General features: G+C 49.4%; 1 protein-coding gene across 1 annotated transcript; it reads left to right on the top strand.

Moving 5' to 3' along the window:
- Positions 1-3,122: 3,122 nt before the first annotated feature.
- LOC104156484 (arf-GAP with dual PH domain-containing protein 1) lies at positions 3,123-10,910 on the top strand (the record flags this gene model as incomplete). The annotated part of the gene is made up of 3 exons (XM_009707294.1): positions 3,123-3,235; positions 5,324-5,470; positions 10,827-10,910. Coding segments are annotated over 3 exons (344 nt in total), but the record flags the coding sequence as incomplete, so codon positions are not given.
- Between the last annotated feature and the right edge of the window lie 1,204 nt (positions 10,911-12,114).

Here is a 12,114-nt window from a genome sequence, read left to right as displayed (position 1 = left end):
CCCCACGTTTGCATTTGGAGATGTCACTGTCCTCCTTCCATTGTCTCTCTTCTCTCTCGTTTGGCACTGATGTCTTTTCCTCCAAACCCAGCTCTCCCCAGCCCCTACGAGATGTTAGTGTTCCCCAAATGTCAGGCACAGAGAAATGGCAGAGAGGCTCTGAAGCCGTCTCTGCTCTTTAGTGGAGTGAATGGAAATGGCTTTTGAAGTACTCTCCCGTTGCTCCGACTGGCTTGGCATTAAAACCCAGCACCCTTCAGGAACAGAAACTGCCTGTCCTTGGTTTCTAAACCGCACACTTTGAGAGCAAGCTGCTTAATGTTTTGCTATTCAAGGGAGCAGTCGGCAATCGCCAGCCGTCAGAACCCTGGCAGCATCTCTGTCTCACATTAAACAAATCTTGCATTTTATAAACCTATCAGCTGGGCATCACCTACTGCCTGTCTGTCTCCTGTCAGAGAGACATTATTCCTATCCAGCTCCATTATATACAGCCTGCTATGGGATACGTCGTGTTTTTGCTGATACGAGCCTAGCAGGTAGCAGCATCTGACTCTGAATCAGTCAGACCTTTGGTTCCCAGCAATTAATTCCTACCGTGGTGGTGATATGGATGCATCAGCCTGGACCTTCCCGCGCTGTTGTCGGATGCGGCTGCCCTTGGCTGGGTTTCGGTGGCTTTCTTGGCTGCTTCCCTGTGCTCAGACTTAGGATGGTCCTGCTCCCTGTGGTTTCTTCTCTTTCTGACACTGCAAGTGCCCCCCAATGGGTTGTCCGTGTGTTTTCACTGGAAAAAGTATATAGCAAGCCCACAGTTGGGATAGGATTGAATTGGTGGACTGAATTAGCTAGTTCTGCTTGTGGCTTTGGGGAGGTCTCTCAAAAGGTGGATGGGTGGACAAGAGAAAGATCCTCAGCCTTGTCATTCTCCTGATGTATCCAGTATTGGTCTTCTGGGTTACTGGGCTGGTGTACATGGGTACAGCTGCCAGTGCACGTGGGTGACGATGTTCTGTGTGCGATGCAACACTTGTCCTGCACTGGAGGGATGGGGAGGGCTCAGAGATGGAAGGATTAGGCAGAGAGTGGTGTGGCATCACCAGCTGGCTGTGGCCATGGGATAACTGAGGGTTTGGGCTCTCCCATCTGCATCTCTGGGCAGTGACGTGGGCTTGGTTGCTGCTGGGTCTGCCTGGCCGTGGGGAAGGGTAGGTTTGTGAGAGCGCAGGCAGCGGGGAATGCAGGATCTCACGGGGGGAGAAGTGCAAGGTCTGCTTGTGCGAGCGAGCTGTAAATACCGTGTGGGGGGGCGATCCCTGCAGGGTCTGAAATGAAAACGTCCGTGGCAATTCCTGGGGGGTAACGCACTCCGCTTCGAGGGGGCAGGGTGAGGCCCCGCATTTTAAAATGAAGCCCTGCTGCAACATGTGCCCCATGTAGAATAAAGAAACAAAGGAAAGGCTACTGACAGCTTTAAGTATTTCCACCGCTTCCATCTGCATCAAGTTATCAGCCTGTTTGCAGTCCCGTGTGTCAGCCATCGGATATGCCGGTCGGATTTATGATGCTCTCTGCGGTGAGTGTTCAGCGTTAGCGAGAGCACGGGCTTTGCCATTGCACTTATTTATGGCAGATGTCGATGGCTTTGTCTGGCATTCAGTAAAGTTTCTTTGAGGACCTAGAGGAAGTATTTGGTGTAGGATTTTTGTAAGTGCAGACAGAAGTGTGTGTGTCTGTGCATTTTTTTCTTCCTTTAGGTGTTTATGTCATGGAAATATTTTATGTCACTTACACCTGTAGAGTCAGTGTTGAGGAACTGGTTGAGGGACTTTACTGCGTCTTCTAATCTGTGGTTTAAATCAATCCTACATCAGGATGGACAAGTGAAAAGTGGGTTGAATGAGGAATTTCTGCACATGACTGGTTTGTAGGAGGCAGGTGAAGGAAAGACTTTAATATGCCACTTGGCATATTGAAAAAAAAAAGTTTAACTACTTATTTGAAAGTTGTTGTAAAACATATAAATTTTAATTTTAAAACCCTAGCTCCTGAGAACCAATAACAAAAATTGAAAAGGGGTGAAACTAAGAGAGAAAGAGAACGCTTTTTCTATGCGACTTTTGTATAATTATATCTTAAATAAATGGAAGATGACCATCAAACTTCTCTGTTAGTATTCACAAAACTTGTATTAGACAGTTCTTGGGGTTTCTTTGTTTTGAAGCATTTAAAATAATAGCGTCAATTAAATTTGTTGCAAGGTAAGTTGGGCATTGTGGCTGCAGGAGGTGCTGGCAGTGACCGGTGGTAACTGCTTTTCTGATTTGAGGAGTTCAGGTTTTTAGATTCTTTTTTCTCTCTTTCTGGCTCTTTGGAGTTTTAAAAAAAGCATGTGTGTTTTGAATAGCGTTCTTCCCGAGCAGCAGATCCACCCATGAGGCTGATATCCAAGGAGAGAAGAGAGGCACGGGATGGCCAGCCGGGCTGGCCTGGGCGCTGGAGGGACCCGCTCCGAGGGGAGAGGATGCTGAGTCTGGCTCAGTGGCTTTCTGAACCAAAGTGCCCTGAAGTCAATGGGAAGAACTGCAAACGTTTTCCCCTTTTTCCATGTGAAAAATGTATTTGTGGCTTCCTCTGATACATCCATCCACCCTAAACCACTTTTCCTGCATGCACGCACCCTGTTTTTCACTTTTTTTAGCAACATCGTCAGAGGAGGGCAGGTCTTGCCTGCCGTTCTCTTGCTCCAAAAGTGCTACTTATGTGAGCTGAGCAGCATCTCTGGTGGTGGGAGCTGTGGCAGGGGCTGTCCTTTGGCAGCCTGCGCAGGGACGTGGCCTTGCTCCTCAAGTCTTCGCCTGTATTGCAGCGCAGGATGCGTGGCAGAAACCTCCCTTTGCCTGCCGCATCACGGTGTCAGGATGGGGACATCTGAAGCACAAGCTGTTGGAGAAGGGCAAATCTGAAGGAGAAGGCCTGTTTTGTTCATGTCTTGAGCAACCCAGCCACACATTTGGTCTGCATTGCTTTGAAGTTGAAGCTCTTCTCCTTTTCTTTACTCTACCTCTTTTTTTAAATACAGTGTTTTATCCCTGGTTCTCAGCATTTCCTCTCTGTTGCAGGGTATCGAGAAGGATTTCTGTGGAAGAGAGGACGTGATAACGGGCAATTCTTAAGCCGAAAATTCGTGTTATCGGAGAGGGAAGGTGCGCTGAAGTACTTCAACAAAAACGACGTGAGTACCTGGGGTTGCTGTGTGCAGACAGGGGATTGCAACTGTAAGAGCATCTTTGAACAAGTAATTCCTAGGCCACCATTTTATTTACACAGTTTTCGTAAGCGCTGAGTCACCAGTGGCTCCAGGACAAGGATGCCAGGAACAGCTCGCTGCTCTCTTTAGTAGGGTTTGCTCTTGGTCCACCACAGCCGTGGTGAGACACCCTAGCCCTAACTGGTTTCCTGCTCTGTTCCCCTTTAAGGTTGATGAGGCTTTTCTTAAACCACCAACGAAGGGTTTTTTCTCAGCTCTGGCTCTGCATCATCCAGCTGACCTGGGTTTCATATTTATGGCTAGCTTGCAATGAAGGTATCACCACCTCGCAGTGGTCACTGTGGTCTGAAACCTCCTTTGCATGGCACGGCAAGCCATCCAGTGGAAAAGCTCGCTGGTTTTCTGTTCCAGCATCAAGCAGTGTGGAAGCATTTGTCTTTTTCCCCAGAGCACATTTCATTTATTGTAAGTGAGAAACGGAGTTATTACCTTGAAAATTGCATTTGTGATGAATGGATAGACGCTCTACTATTCTGCACCACATAATAGAGGAAGCCAAGGAGTTTTCTCTGACCTTTGAGTCTCCCTGAACATCGCAGCCCAGACTGAGCCACCAGCTAGCTTTCTCAAGAAGTTGATGCAATCGTGGTGTCATGATGAGCCATGCTGTGCAGAGGAGGGGAACATCCATCCACACTTCTCCATGCCTGGTGGCCAGCTTCGATAGCACCGTCTTCTCCTTCAGCTTGGTGTGGTATGGTGCAATTCCATCTCGTGGACAGGAGAGACCCGGTCATTACCAAGGGAGAAGTGAAAGTCACAGCAGCCCCCATTCAGTCGCTGTTGGCTGCTCTGGTAGTTTGAAGCTGCTTTGCTTCATTGTTGACCGTAGCTGTGGTGGGAACGACGCTGTCTAGACACGTCCTCTTTGCTGGGCTTTCCCCACTGTGGTCACCCGTGCGATGGCTGTGTGTCCATGGCAAGTCCCCAAGTTCCCAAAGCCATGCTAGCTTCTTCACCAGCTCGGGGACTTCTGCGTGGTGCTGGGGACCACAGCACCACCACCCGACTTTTTGCTGGCCCCTGGCTGTGCCTTAAAACTGGTATGACCAAGAGCCTAATCTTTATTTTTTGGGATGTTTTATTCACGCTTGCTAGTTCACTTCTCAGTGCAGTCCTGAAAGGGTGGTAAACTTCTGGAGATGTTTTGTAGGAAGATGAACCACGCTATGAAGTTCAAGTGACATGCCACAGAGGGTACAGATGGGATTGATGCCTGGGAGGGCCTGATCCAGGCTCACTGTTGGGCTAACCCACCCAAGGGGTGGGCTGTAAGGTATATATTTGTCCCTCTGAAAGAAAGTTTCCAGTTTGGAGGGCAAGGGGTGGAGCAGAATCAGAAGCCAGTGGCTCATGTGAGAGGATGGGACTGGTGGGGACCTGGGCATGGTGTCCCCTGCCATGCCAGCACCCAGGTCTGAAGTTGGCAAGGGGGATAATCCTCCATCTTCTTGGGCAAGGATGAACTGGCTGTGGGTGCTTGAGATGCAGAAAGCATCCTGGCCTGTTAGTTAGCAGTCGGCACTTTTTTTTTTTTGGTCTGGCAGAATAGTTTTCTTTCTTCTTTGATAGTGCTCATCCCGGTGTAAATGCTGGTCACGTATCTTTGTGTAGAGAGGCTGGAGGAGATTTGGGGATCAGGAGACAGTTGAACAGAGGCTGAGACAGGAGGCGTAGTGAAGATGCTTGTCTTTGTAGCACGATATCCTATCATGAGACTTGGCCTCTCCATCTTGCTTGTGGGCTGAAACCTTTCTCCCCTTGAACTCTGCTGAATTTTTCAGAAGAACAGAGCATTTTTCCAGGCTGGCAGAAAGCACTCATTGACACCTGAGCAAAGTCTCTAATACCTCATCACCAGGCAGTTTTGTGGGCTGAGTGTCAGGTTTTTTAGCTAATGGCCTCAATCAGGAGTTTTTTCTCACCAAGTGAACTGCTTTCTGGTTTGAAAGCCAATTCTCAGGTGTTTGCTCACTCAGCTGTGTTTTCCAGGCAAAAGAACCCAAAGCAATTATGAAGATCGAACATCTAAATGCGACTTTCCAGCCTGCAAAAATCGGGAACCCACACGGACTGCAGATCACTTACTTGAAGGACAATAGCACAAGGAACATCTTTGTCTATCATGAAGATGGCAAGGTGAGAGCGCGGAGGTAACGAGAAGGGTTGGGTTGTGACCCTGGGGGTTGATGCTACTCAGAGCCAGCCTGGGGACACCAGGCTCTAAGCGAGCTGGGAATTGTTGGGGGGATGTGGAAGGGATGGGGGTACAGGAGGCACAACCAGCTTTGAGTGTGTTTGTTATGTCCTTCCAAGCACAAAGGTTGCAAACCGTGTCTTCTAAATAACGAGATGCAAATGGAAGGAATTGCTGTTCCTCTGCATGCAACTAGACATAGGGACAGGGGCATTTTTTAAGTCAGGCTCCTCCATGTCCAGAGGAGACGGGGTGAATGGAGCAGCGAAAGGTGAGGGAACTCAACCTAAGGACTTGCAAAAGGGGAGTGAACTGGACTGTAGGAGAACTGAGGAACTGGTGGTTTCTCTGCCTGTTGTGAACAGTATGAATGTTTGTATTGAAATAAATCCCTTTGCTGCGATGCCCTCGTGCCTCTGAAGGGAGGTGTGAAGAAGAGGGCTCACGGGTCTGGGGCGGTTGTTTACACAACGAGGACAGTGGGACGTAGAGGTCGGAGCAGCAAGGGGGATCCCAGCCCTCCTGGAGGCTCTTGGGGGGGTCTGAGCCTGGGGGCCACTGTGAAGAACAGCAACAGTCACCACACTGCCCCGTGGCTCTTGTCTCTGCGGACTGGTGTCCATGCAGAGAGCAGACCCCGGCAAGTTTACAGTGGGTGCCGTTTCACAGCCTTATTTTCATCTCTTTCTGCCCTCCCCCAAATATTTGAGGCTTCCCATAAAATATCAGCAGCCCTAGAGTCGCCACAAAATCAGAACCTAGAGCTGCCATGTTCACATCGCATCTACTTTCCTCTGGCCGTCATGGTACCTTCAGCCTTTGATGTTACATCCCGTTCAGCACCCTGTCTGTCAGAGAGGCTTTCTGGGGGTGATCCCTCGTGGATCAACACAGCAGGGATTTGCAGGATCCTCTCGGTGCCCAGCCTGTTCCCAGCTGTTCGCCCACGCACAACGAGGCGGGCAGCCCTGCTGGGGATAAGCAGTCCGTGTTCATAGCAATCGCTCCTCTCCAGACTGTAGAGACAAATAATGCCACCAAAACCCAAGATATTCTTCACTTGCGGATGAGCAAAGCTGATCTTGCCTCTGCATCGGGTTGCAGTGGAGCCAGATGATGCCTGTCGTGCTCGCGCTGAATGTGGCTCCCTGTGTAGTGCCGGTGCTCTGGGCAGGAGGCAATTAGTGTGTCAGGTTGGGTTAATTAGTGGCATCCCCTGGTTTTGTACATGCGCAGACATGTGTGTATAATATGCATGCACACACATGGAGATATGCATGTAATAGAGATGCATAATAGATGGTTGGCCTGCCTGGCCTCTCACACCCTGCAGCACCGTGGGGCTCTTGCTCCCTGTGTTTGTGGGTCCCAGGGAGCTGCTCCGGCGGGGCTGCTCCCAAATTTACCCTCCCCTCCGTCCGCTCTGCCTGGTGGGATGTACAAGTCCCATGGCACGGAGCAGGGACTGCTTGTCACCAGGTGCTGCTTTAGCACAGCAAAGTATCGCTTGGGCTGCTCTCAGGTACCTTCCTGGCCACGATTTAAACCAAAATAAGAGGAAGAAGCTCTTTCCTCTTCCTCTCACTCTGAAGTGAAAGCTTCATGCCGCTATCATGCCCATGTCTGTGGTTTGCTGGGCTTTGGTGCTCCGCTTAGCCCAGCTGTGAGGAATGGAGTCAGGGTTTTACTGTTTTTTGGGTTTAAAATGCTGAGCTTTCTGCTGGGGGCTCATGGAAGGAGCAGTCTCGCAGGTCTCACACAGTTGCTCCTGCCGTCGTGTCGGTGGTTTGGCAGGACATGCTCTGATGCCACCTGGTAATGCCCAGGCTGAATTTCTTTCAACTTCCCTGAAATCGGTCTGCCCCTTTGGCTGAGCGAGGGCTGCAAGAAGATGACACCCGCTGGGGTAAGCTCCCACCCTTTGGGACCGGAGACAGCTCTGGGACTCGCCTGCGGTCCCCCGCTGCCCTTCGCTCCCTCCTGTGGTCCCCCAGCAGCCCTGGGGTGTCCCCTCGTACCTCAGAGGTGCTCCCTCTCCCTGATCTGGAGCGCTCGAGCCTGATTTAGGCTCCTATCTCATATTTCTGGGGTTTGATCCCACCTAATCCTGTCACCGGTCTGGCTGACCTTCCACCAGGGCAGGATTCGGTTTTTTTTTTCTTTTTTTCCACTGAGGAGTTCGGCAGTAATCCAGAGCATCGCATGCTGCTCTCCACTTGGCTCTTCTGCAGTACCCCAGAAGTACCCCATCATGCGACTTGTCTGGAGATGCAATTCCTGCGTGACCTCAGTCTGGTGGCTTCATCAGCTCCTCGGTGCGTCCTGACGGCAAACGAGAGACTGAAACTAGCCCCAGCACCCTGCTCAAAATGGGCATATCTGGGTGCTTTTGCGATGTGGGTGTCTAATAACAGCGAGTAGGGGCAGTGCAAGATGTGTCTTGGGCTCTGACCATTTTAAAGGATGTTGTTGGATCTTGCCCACCACCAGATGTACTGAGCCAGCCGGGGTGAAGCCAAGGCACCGGTTGGAGCTGGAGACCCAACCTCTGCGTGGGCTGACTCCTCCGTGCAGGCTGCCCCATGTCCTGGAGGCACCTGAACTGGTGCTTCTTGCTGGGGCTGTCCCTCCTGTGGGAAGAAGGCTGGAGCCAGCCTTTGCCTGCCCCAGGTCTCCATCTGGGTGTGGGAGGCAGGAAAGGTGCAGAATTGGGTTTCCCACCGCTCGGAGCTCCTGTCTGGGGCTGAAGCTCCCTCTGCAGGGCTTCTGAAAGCCTGGGCTGGAGAAGCTGGGGAAGCTGCTGTGTGCTGCTGCCATCCCTGCTGTTACCGTCACCCCTAGGATGCTCCGAGGTGGGCTGAGTCTCCAGGAGAGACCATCCTTTAGGGTGCAAACTGAGATCTTTGGAAGTTCTCTGGACAAATTAGCAAAATGCTCTTCCCCAGAGCTCCTCCTTTCCTGAGCTACATCAGGAGCTATCAAGATGGGAAGAGGTGGCATGAGGGATTGATCAGCAGCAGGGAAAGGGCTCATTGCTTGAGCGCCAGGGATGGATGAGCAGGAGGTACAGTGAGAAGAAATCGCATTTTTATCTGGGGTTGTCAGTCTGAGACTGCCACAGCAGTGTGGGTGGTTCTGGTGCGGGATGGAGATGGGAGAGACACCAAGGTGACGTGCAGAGGGGGAGTCTGCGGTGGCATTGCAAGCAGACCAGAAGGAAGCTGAGGGCCTGGAAAAGCCACTTGCAAAATAGTTCATTTTCTCTGCTTGCTCCGAGACATATATCAATGAAAGGAATCTCTGCTGATGAGCTAAGGAGACGACACCTTCCCATCTGAAAACACTGAGCAGTTTAAATCTGATGTGTTAAACCAGTGTTAATCTACGCACTCTATCTGTGGCATTGTTCGTAGTTATACACACAGAAAATGTTTAGCAACTGAGCCTTCTAGCTTTACATACGCAGGTATAGGTTTGTATAAAGGAAGGTGGTGGTGCCCCTTCCTCCAGCGATGGATGATCAATATTCTGAGAAGCAGTCGACTGCTGGAAGTCAATGAGGGTTTCAACCTCTGCTTTGCTGTGGGGTGAAACCCTGTCTCACATCACCATCAAGGATGAGACCTGCATATGTATATGTGTGTATATATATAGTACATATATATATATGTGTGTGTGTGTAGCCTTGCAGTTGGTGACCATATGAAATATCAACAGTTTAACATTACAGCTTTTTTTTCATTAACTCCAGCCTGGTTTGGTCATCGTTAACTTCTGGAGCCAGTTCCTCTCGCTGATCCTCTTTGTGCTTCTATCTGGGGTCTGCTTAGCTGCTTAGAGTAGGAAAGCAAGTGATAAGTTAAGTAAAACCTCAGACAAGTAGGTCAGAGTTTTCCAAAACATTGTTTGTGTATGTTCTCTTATGTTTTGAGTTGTTGGTTTGTTTTTTTTTTTCCCCCCTTCAGCTTGAAGTAGATTAACAAACCAAAACGAAATGTTTGAACTTCTAGAGGATGGCTATGTGCCGTGTTAGGCTGTCTTTCAGATACCCCCAATTCAACTCCTTAAAACTGAGATCTCCAAAATTACACGTTAAGAGCCTTTCTTCCCCGCCTCCCCCCCCAATCATTTTCAAAGTATAAAAAACTTTAAATCTTACTAAAGGCTGACTTCTACTTTAATATAGTCTTTCTTATACTGCAGCAACCTCACCTGAAATGAAAGGGTTGCCAGTGTTTATTTTAGGATCAAGTCTGGCTCATTGGACCTGTGCCTGATGTGTGAAGCTTCACGTGCGTTAATGACAGCCGGATAGTTCAGCATCTGTCTCCCCACAGCTCAGCATCCCGGTGCGGGCAGCTGTTAGGTCTCCCTTCCAACATGCTTGTCCTTTGCCCCTACCTTTAGACCGCAAGGCAGTATGAGATTGCTCCCTGTGCGGATCACTTAAAATCAATGTGGCATTTCTCAGTGAAACCTTCAAAAAGGCATCCAGGGCAGCACAAGCTCTGTAGGTCTCACTAGAGACAAATGAATAAATGAGTTTAAAAACAAAGAAGTTATAAAACAACTATTTTGTAGGGGGAAGAAAAAAAAAACACAACCAAAAAACAGAGAGAGGTTTTTGCCAAGGAGAGGAAGAAGTGCTAGAGTTTTCGGGAATTTTACTGGGACTTCAGTATCACCATGCTTGTTCCTAGAGGACTCACAGATATGACTGATAGACTGGAGTACAAAGATAAAGAGATATTTAGCCACTCTTTTAGCAAAACATTGAATTATGTTGCTAAAATTTGGGTGGGATTCAGGTGTTCCTGGCATCTCCTGCCTGCAGTCAGCTTGTGGCTGCCGGAGGGGCTGGGTGGGCCAGGGGTAGTGGTGGGCAGGGGTGGTGGTGGGCAGGCTGCAGAGGTGTCGGGCTGCCTTTGCACCCAGCCGGCACAAACCAAACAGTGTTTATAGGGTCAAGCTCAGTGCTGGGCTCAATATCTCAAATGCTGATTTGTTGCTGGTTTTGCCAGCTCGGAGACGTGCATAAACCCTTCCCTCTGCAGAAAGCCCCTTGCTGCTCGCTGGGGGCTGCAGAGCTCCACGCATGTCTTGCAGCCTGGGACAGCAGCTGCATGTTCCCCATCCTTCACCTATTTGCTGCTCTCTTTTATGTCTGTATTTTATTTTTTTTTTAGGACTGCTGCTAAATTGTGCTCTATCACTCGGGACGAAGATGAAACACAGCAGGATCACGATATTTTATGTGCAGACTACGTTGTTCACTATGCTTTTCTTTCTCATTATTAGGAAATAGTGGATTGGTTCAACGCCATCCGAGCAGCACGTTTTCATTACTTGCAAGTGGCATTCCCTGGAGCCAGCGATGTTGATGTGAGTTTTCCTGCCGTTGGTTTTTTTCCCCCCCGTCTTGCTCATTTTTAGCATCTTGTTAACAAGCTGGAAGGCTTGGAAAGTGCTCCATCCTTCAGAGCATTGTACAGTTACTGGGCTGAAATTATTGTGGTGGGATGTCGAGCCCACGTGCAGCACCTGTTACCAACATCCAGCCTTGGAAACCACGTGCATGTGCATTGCACACATGTTCACCCTCAAAATGTGAGTTGGGCGTATGAGTAACTCCAGTGCTGTCACACATACAGAAGCCATAAGCATCTTTCTCAAAGATTGTTGCTATAATATTAAAAACTGAAACAGAGGCTGGAAGGTAGAAAAGATGAAGGCAAAAGAATGTCAGGCCTGTACCTAAGCCTCTGGGATGAGTTCGTGTGTGCAGGTCAGTGCAGCCTGTCTTATGAATCTTTGTCCTGTATTTTCCGGACCCTGGAACTGCTAATTGCATTACCTTTTGCTAATACAATACTAGAGGCAGTATTAACGCAAGCCAACAATAAGTGCCTTGTGTTGCAGTTGCACTGCAATTGGTGTGTAGCGTCAGTGGTTGTTGTTGCTGACTACTTTTGATTACCTCCTTGACTTCGTAGATTTTGAAATCTAATTGCATTACCTGCCTTCTGTTAATTACCTGGGAGGGGGCCAGTGGTGGTCTGGGGCCAGCTCAGAGCTGCAGGGTGGCTTTGTCCCCTGCCTGCCCGTGCACCCCGAGGACCCCGGAGCCAAAGCCTTCCCATTGGACCTGTGCACCGACAATTGTCGTAATCCGTGGGGAGAATGTAGAAGAACGGTCCCATGGCTGGTAGCCCATCCCTAACGTGAGGGACTTCAGACTGTTTCCCAACAAGAAATTAAACTGAGCAGATATGAAAAACCGTAAGAGCAGCCTCGTTAGCCAGCTATAGTACAGTTGCTGTGCAGCGTATGCTTTCCCTCATCATTTCTACCCCTCTCCATATCCTCTACTTCTGTAAAAGTTGATTGGCACCTCTAGATCAAATTGTCCCCCAAAACCCCACAGACCTTAATAGAGTTGCCATTTGTCCAGCAGCTGGTGGGAGTGTTTCTGTGCTCACCCCCAGCAGTTTCAGTGGGAGATAAGCTGTTTATATTTTACGTATTGTGCCCTTCTCATCAGTTATTCTTTAGAGGAAACAGAGCAGTGTGATGTTAGCGAGGTTTA

Source organism: Cariama cristata, unplaced genomic scaffold (genome assembly GCF_000690535.1).
Source record: "Cariama cristata isolate BGI_N322 unplaced genomic scaffold, ASM69053v1 scaffold44039, whole genome shotgun sequence".
Taxonomy (NCBI): domain Eukaryota; kingdom Metazoa; phylum Chordata; class Aves; order Cariamiformes; family Cariamidae; genus Cariama; species Cariama cristata.
This window is presented reverse-complemented; position numbering and strand designations above follow the sequence as displayed.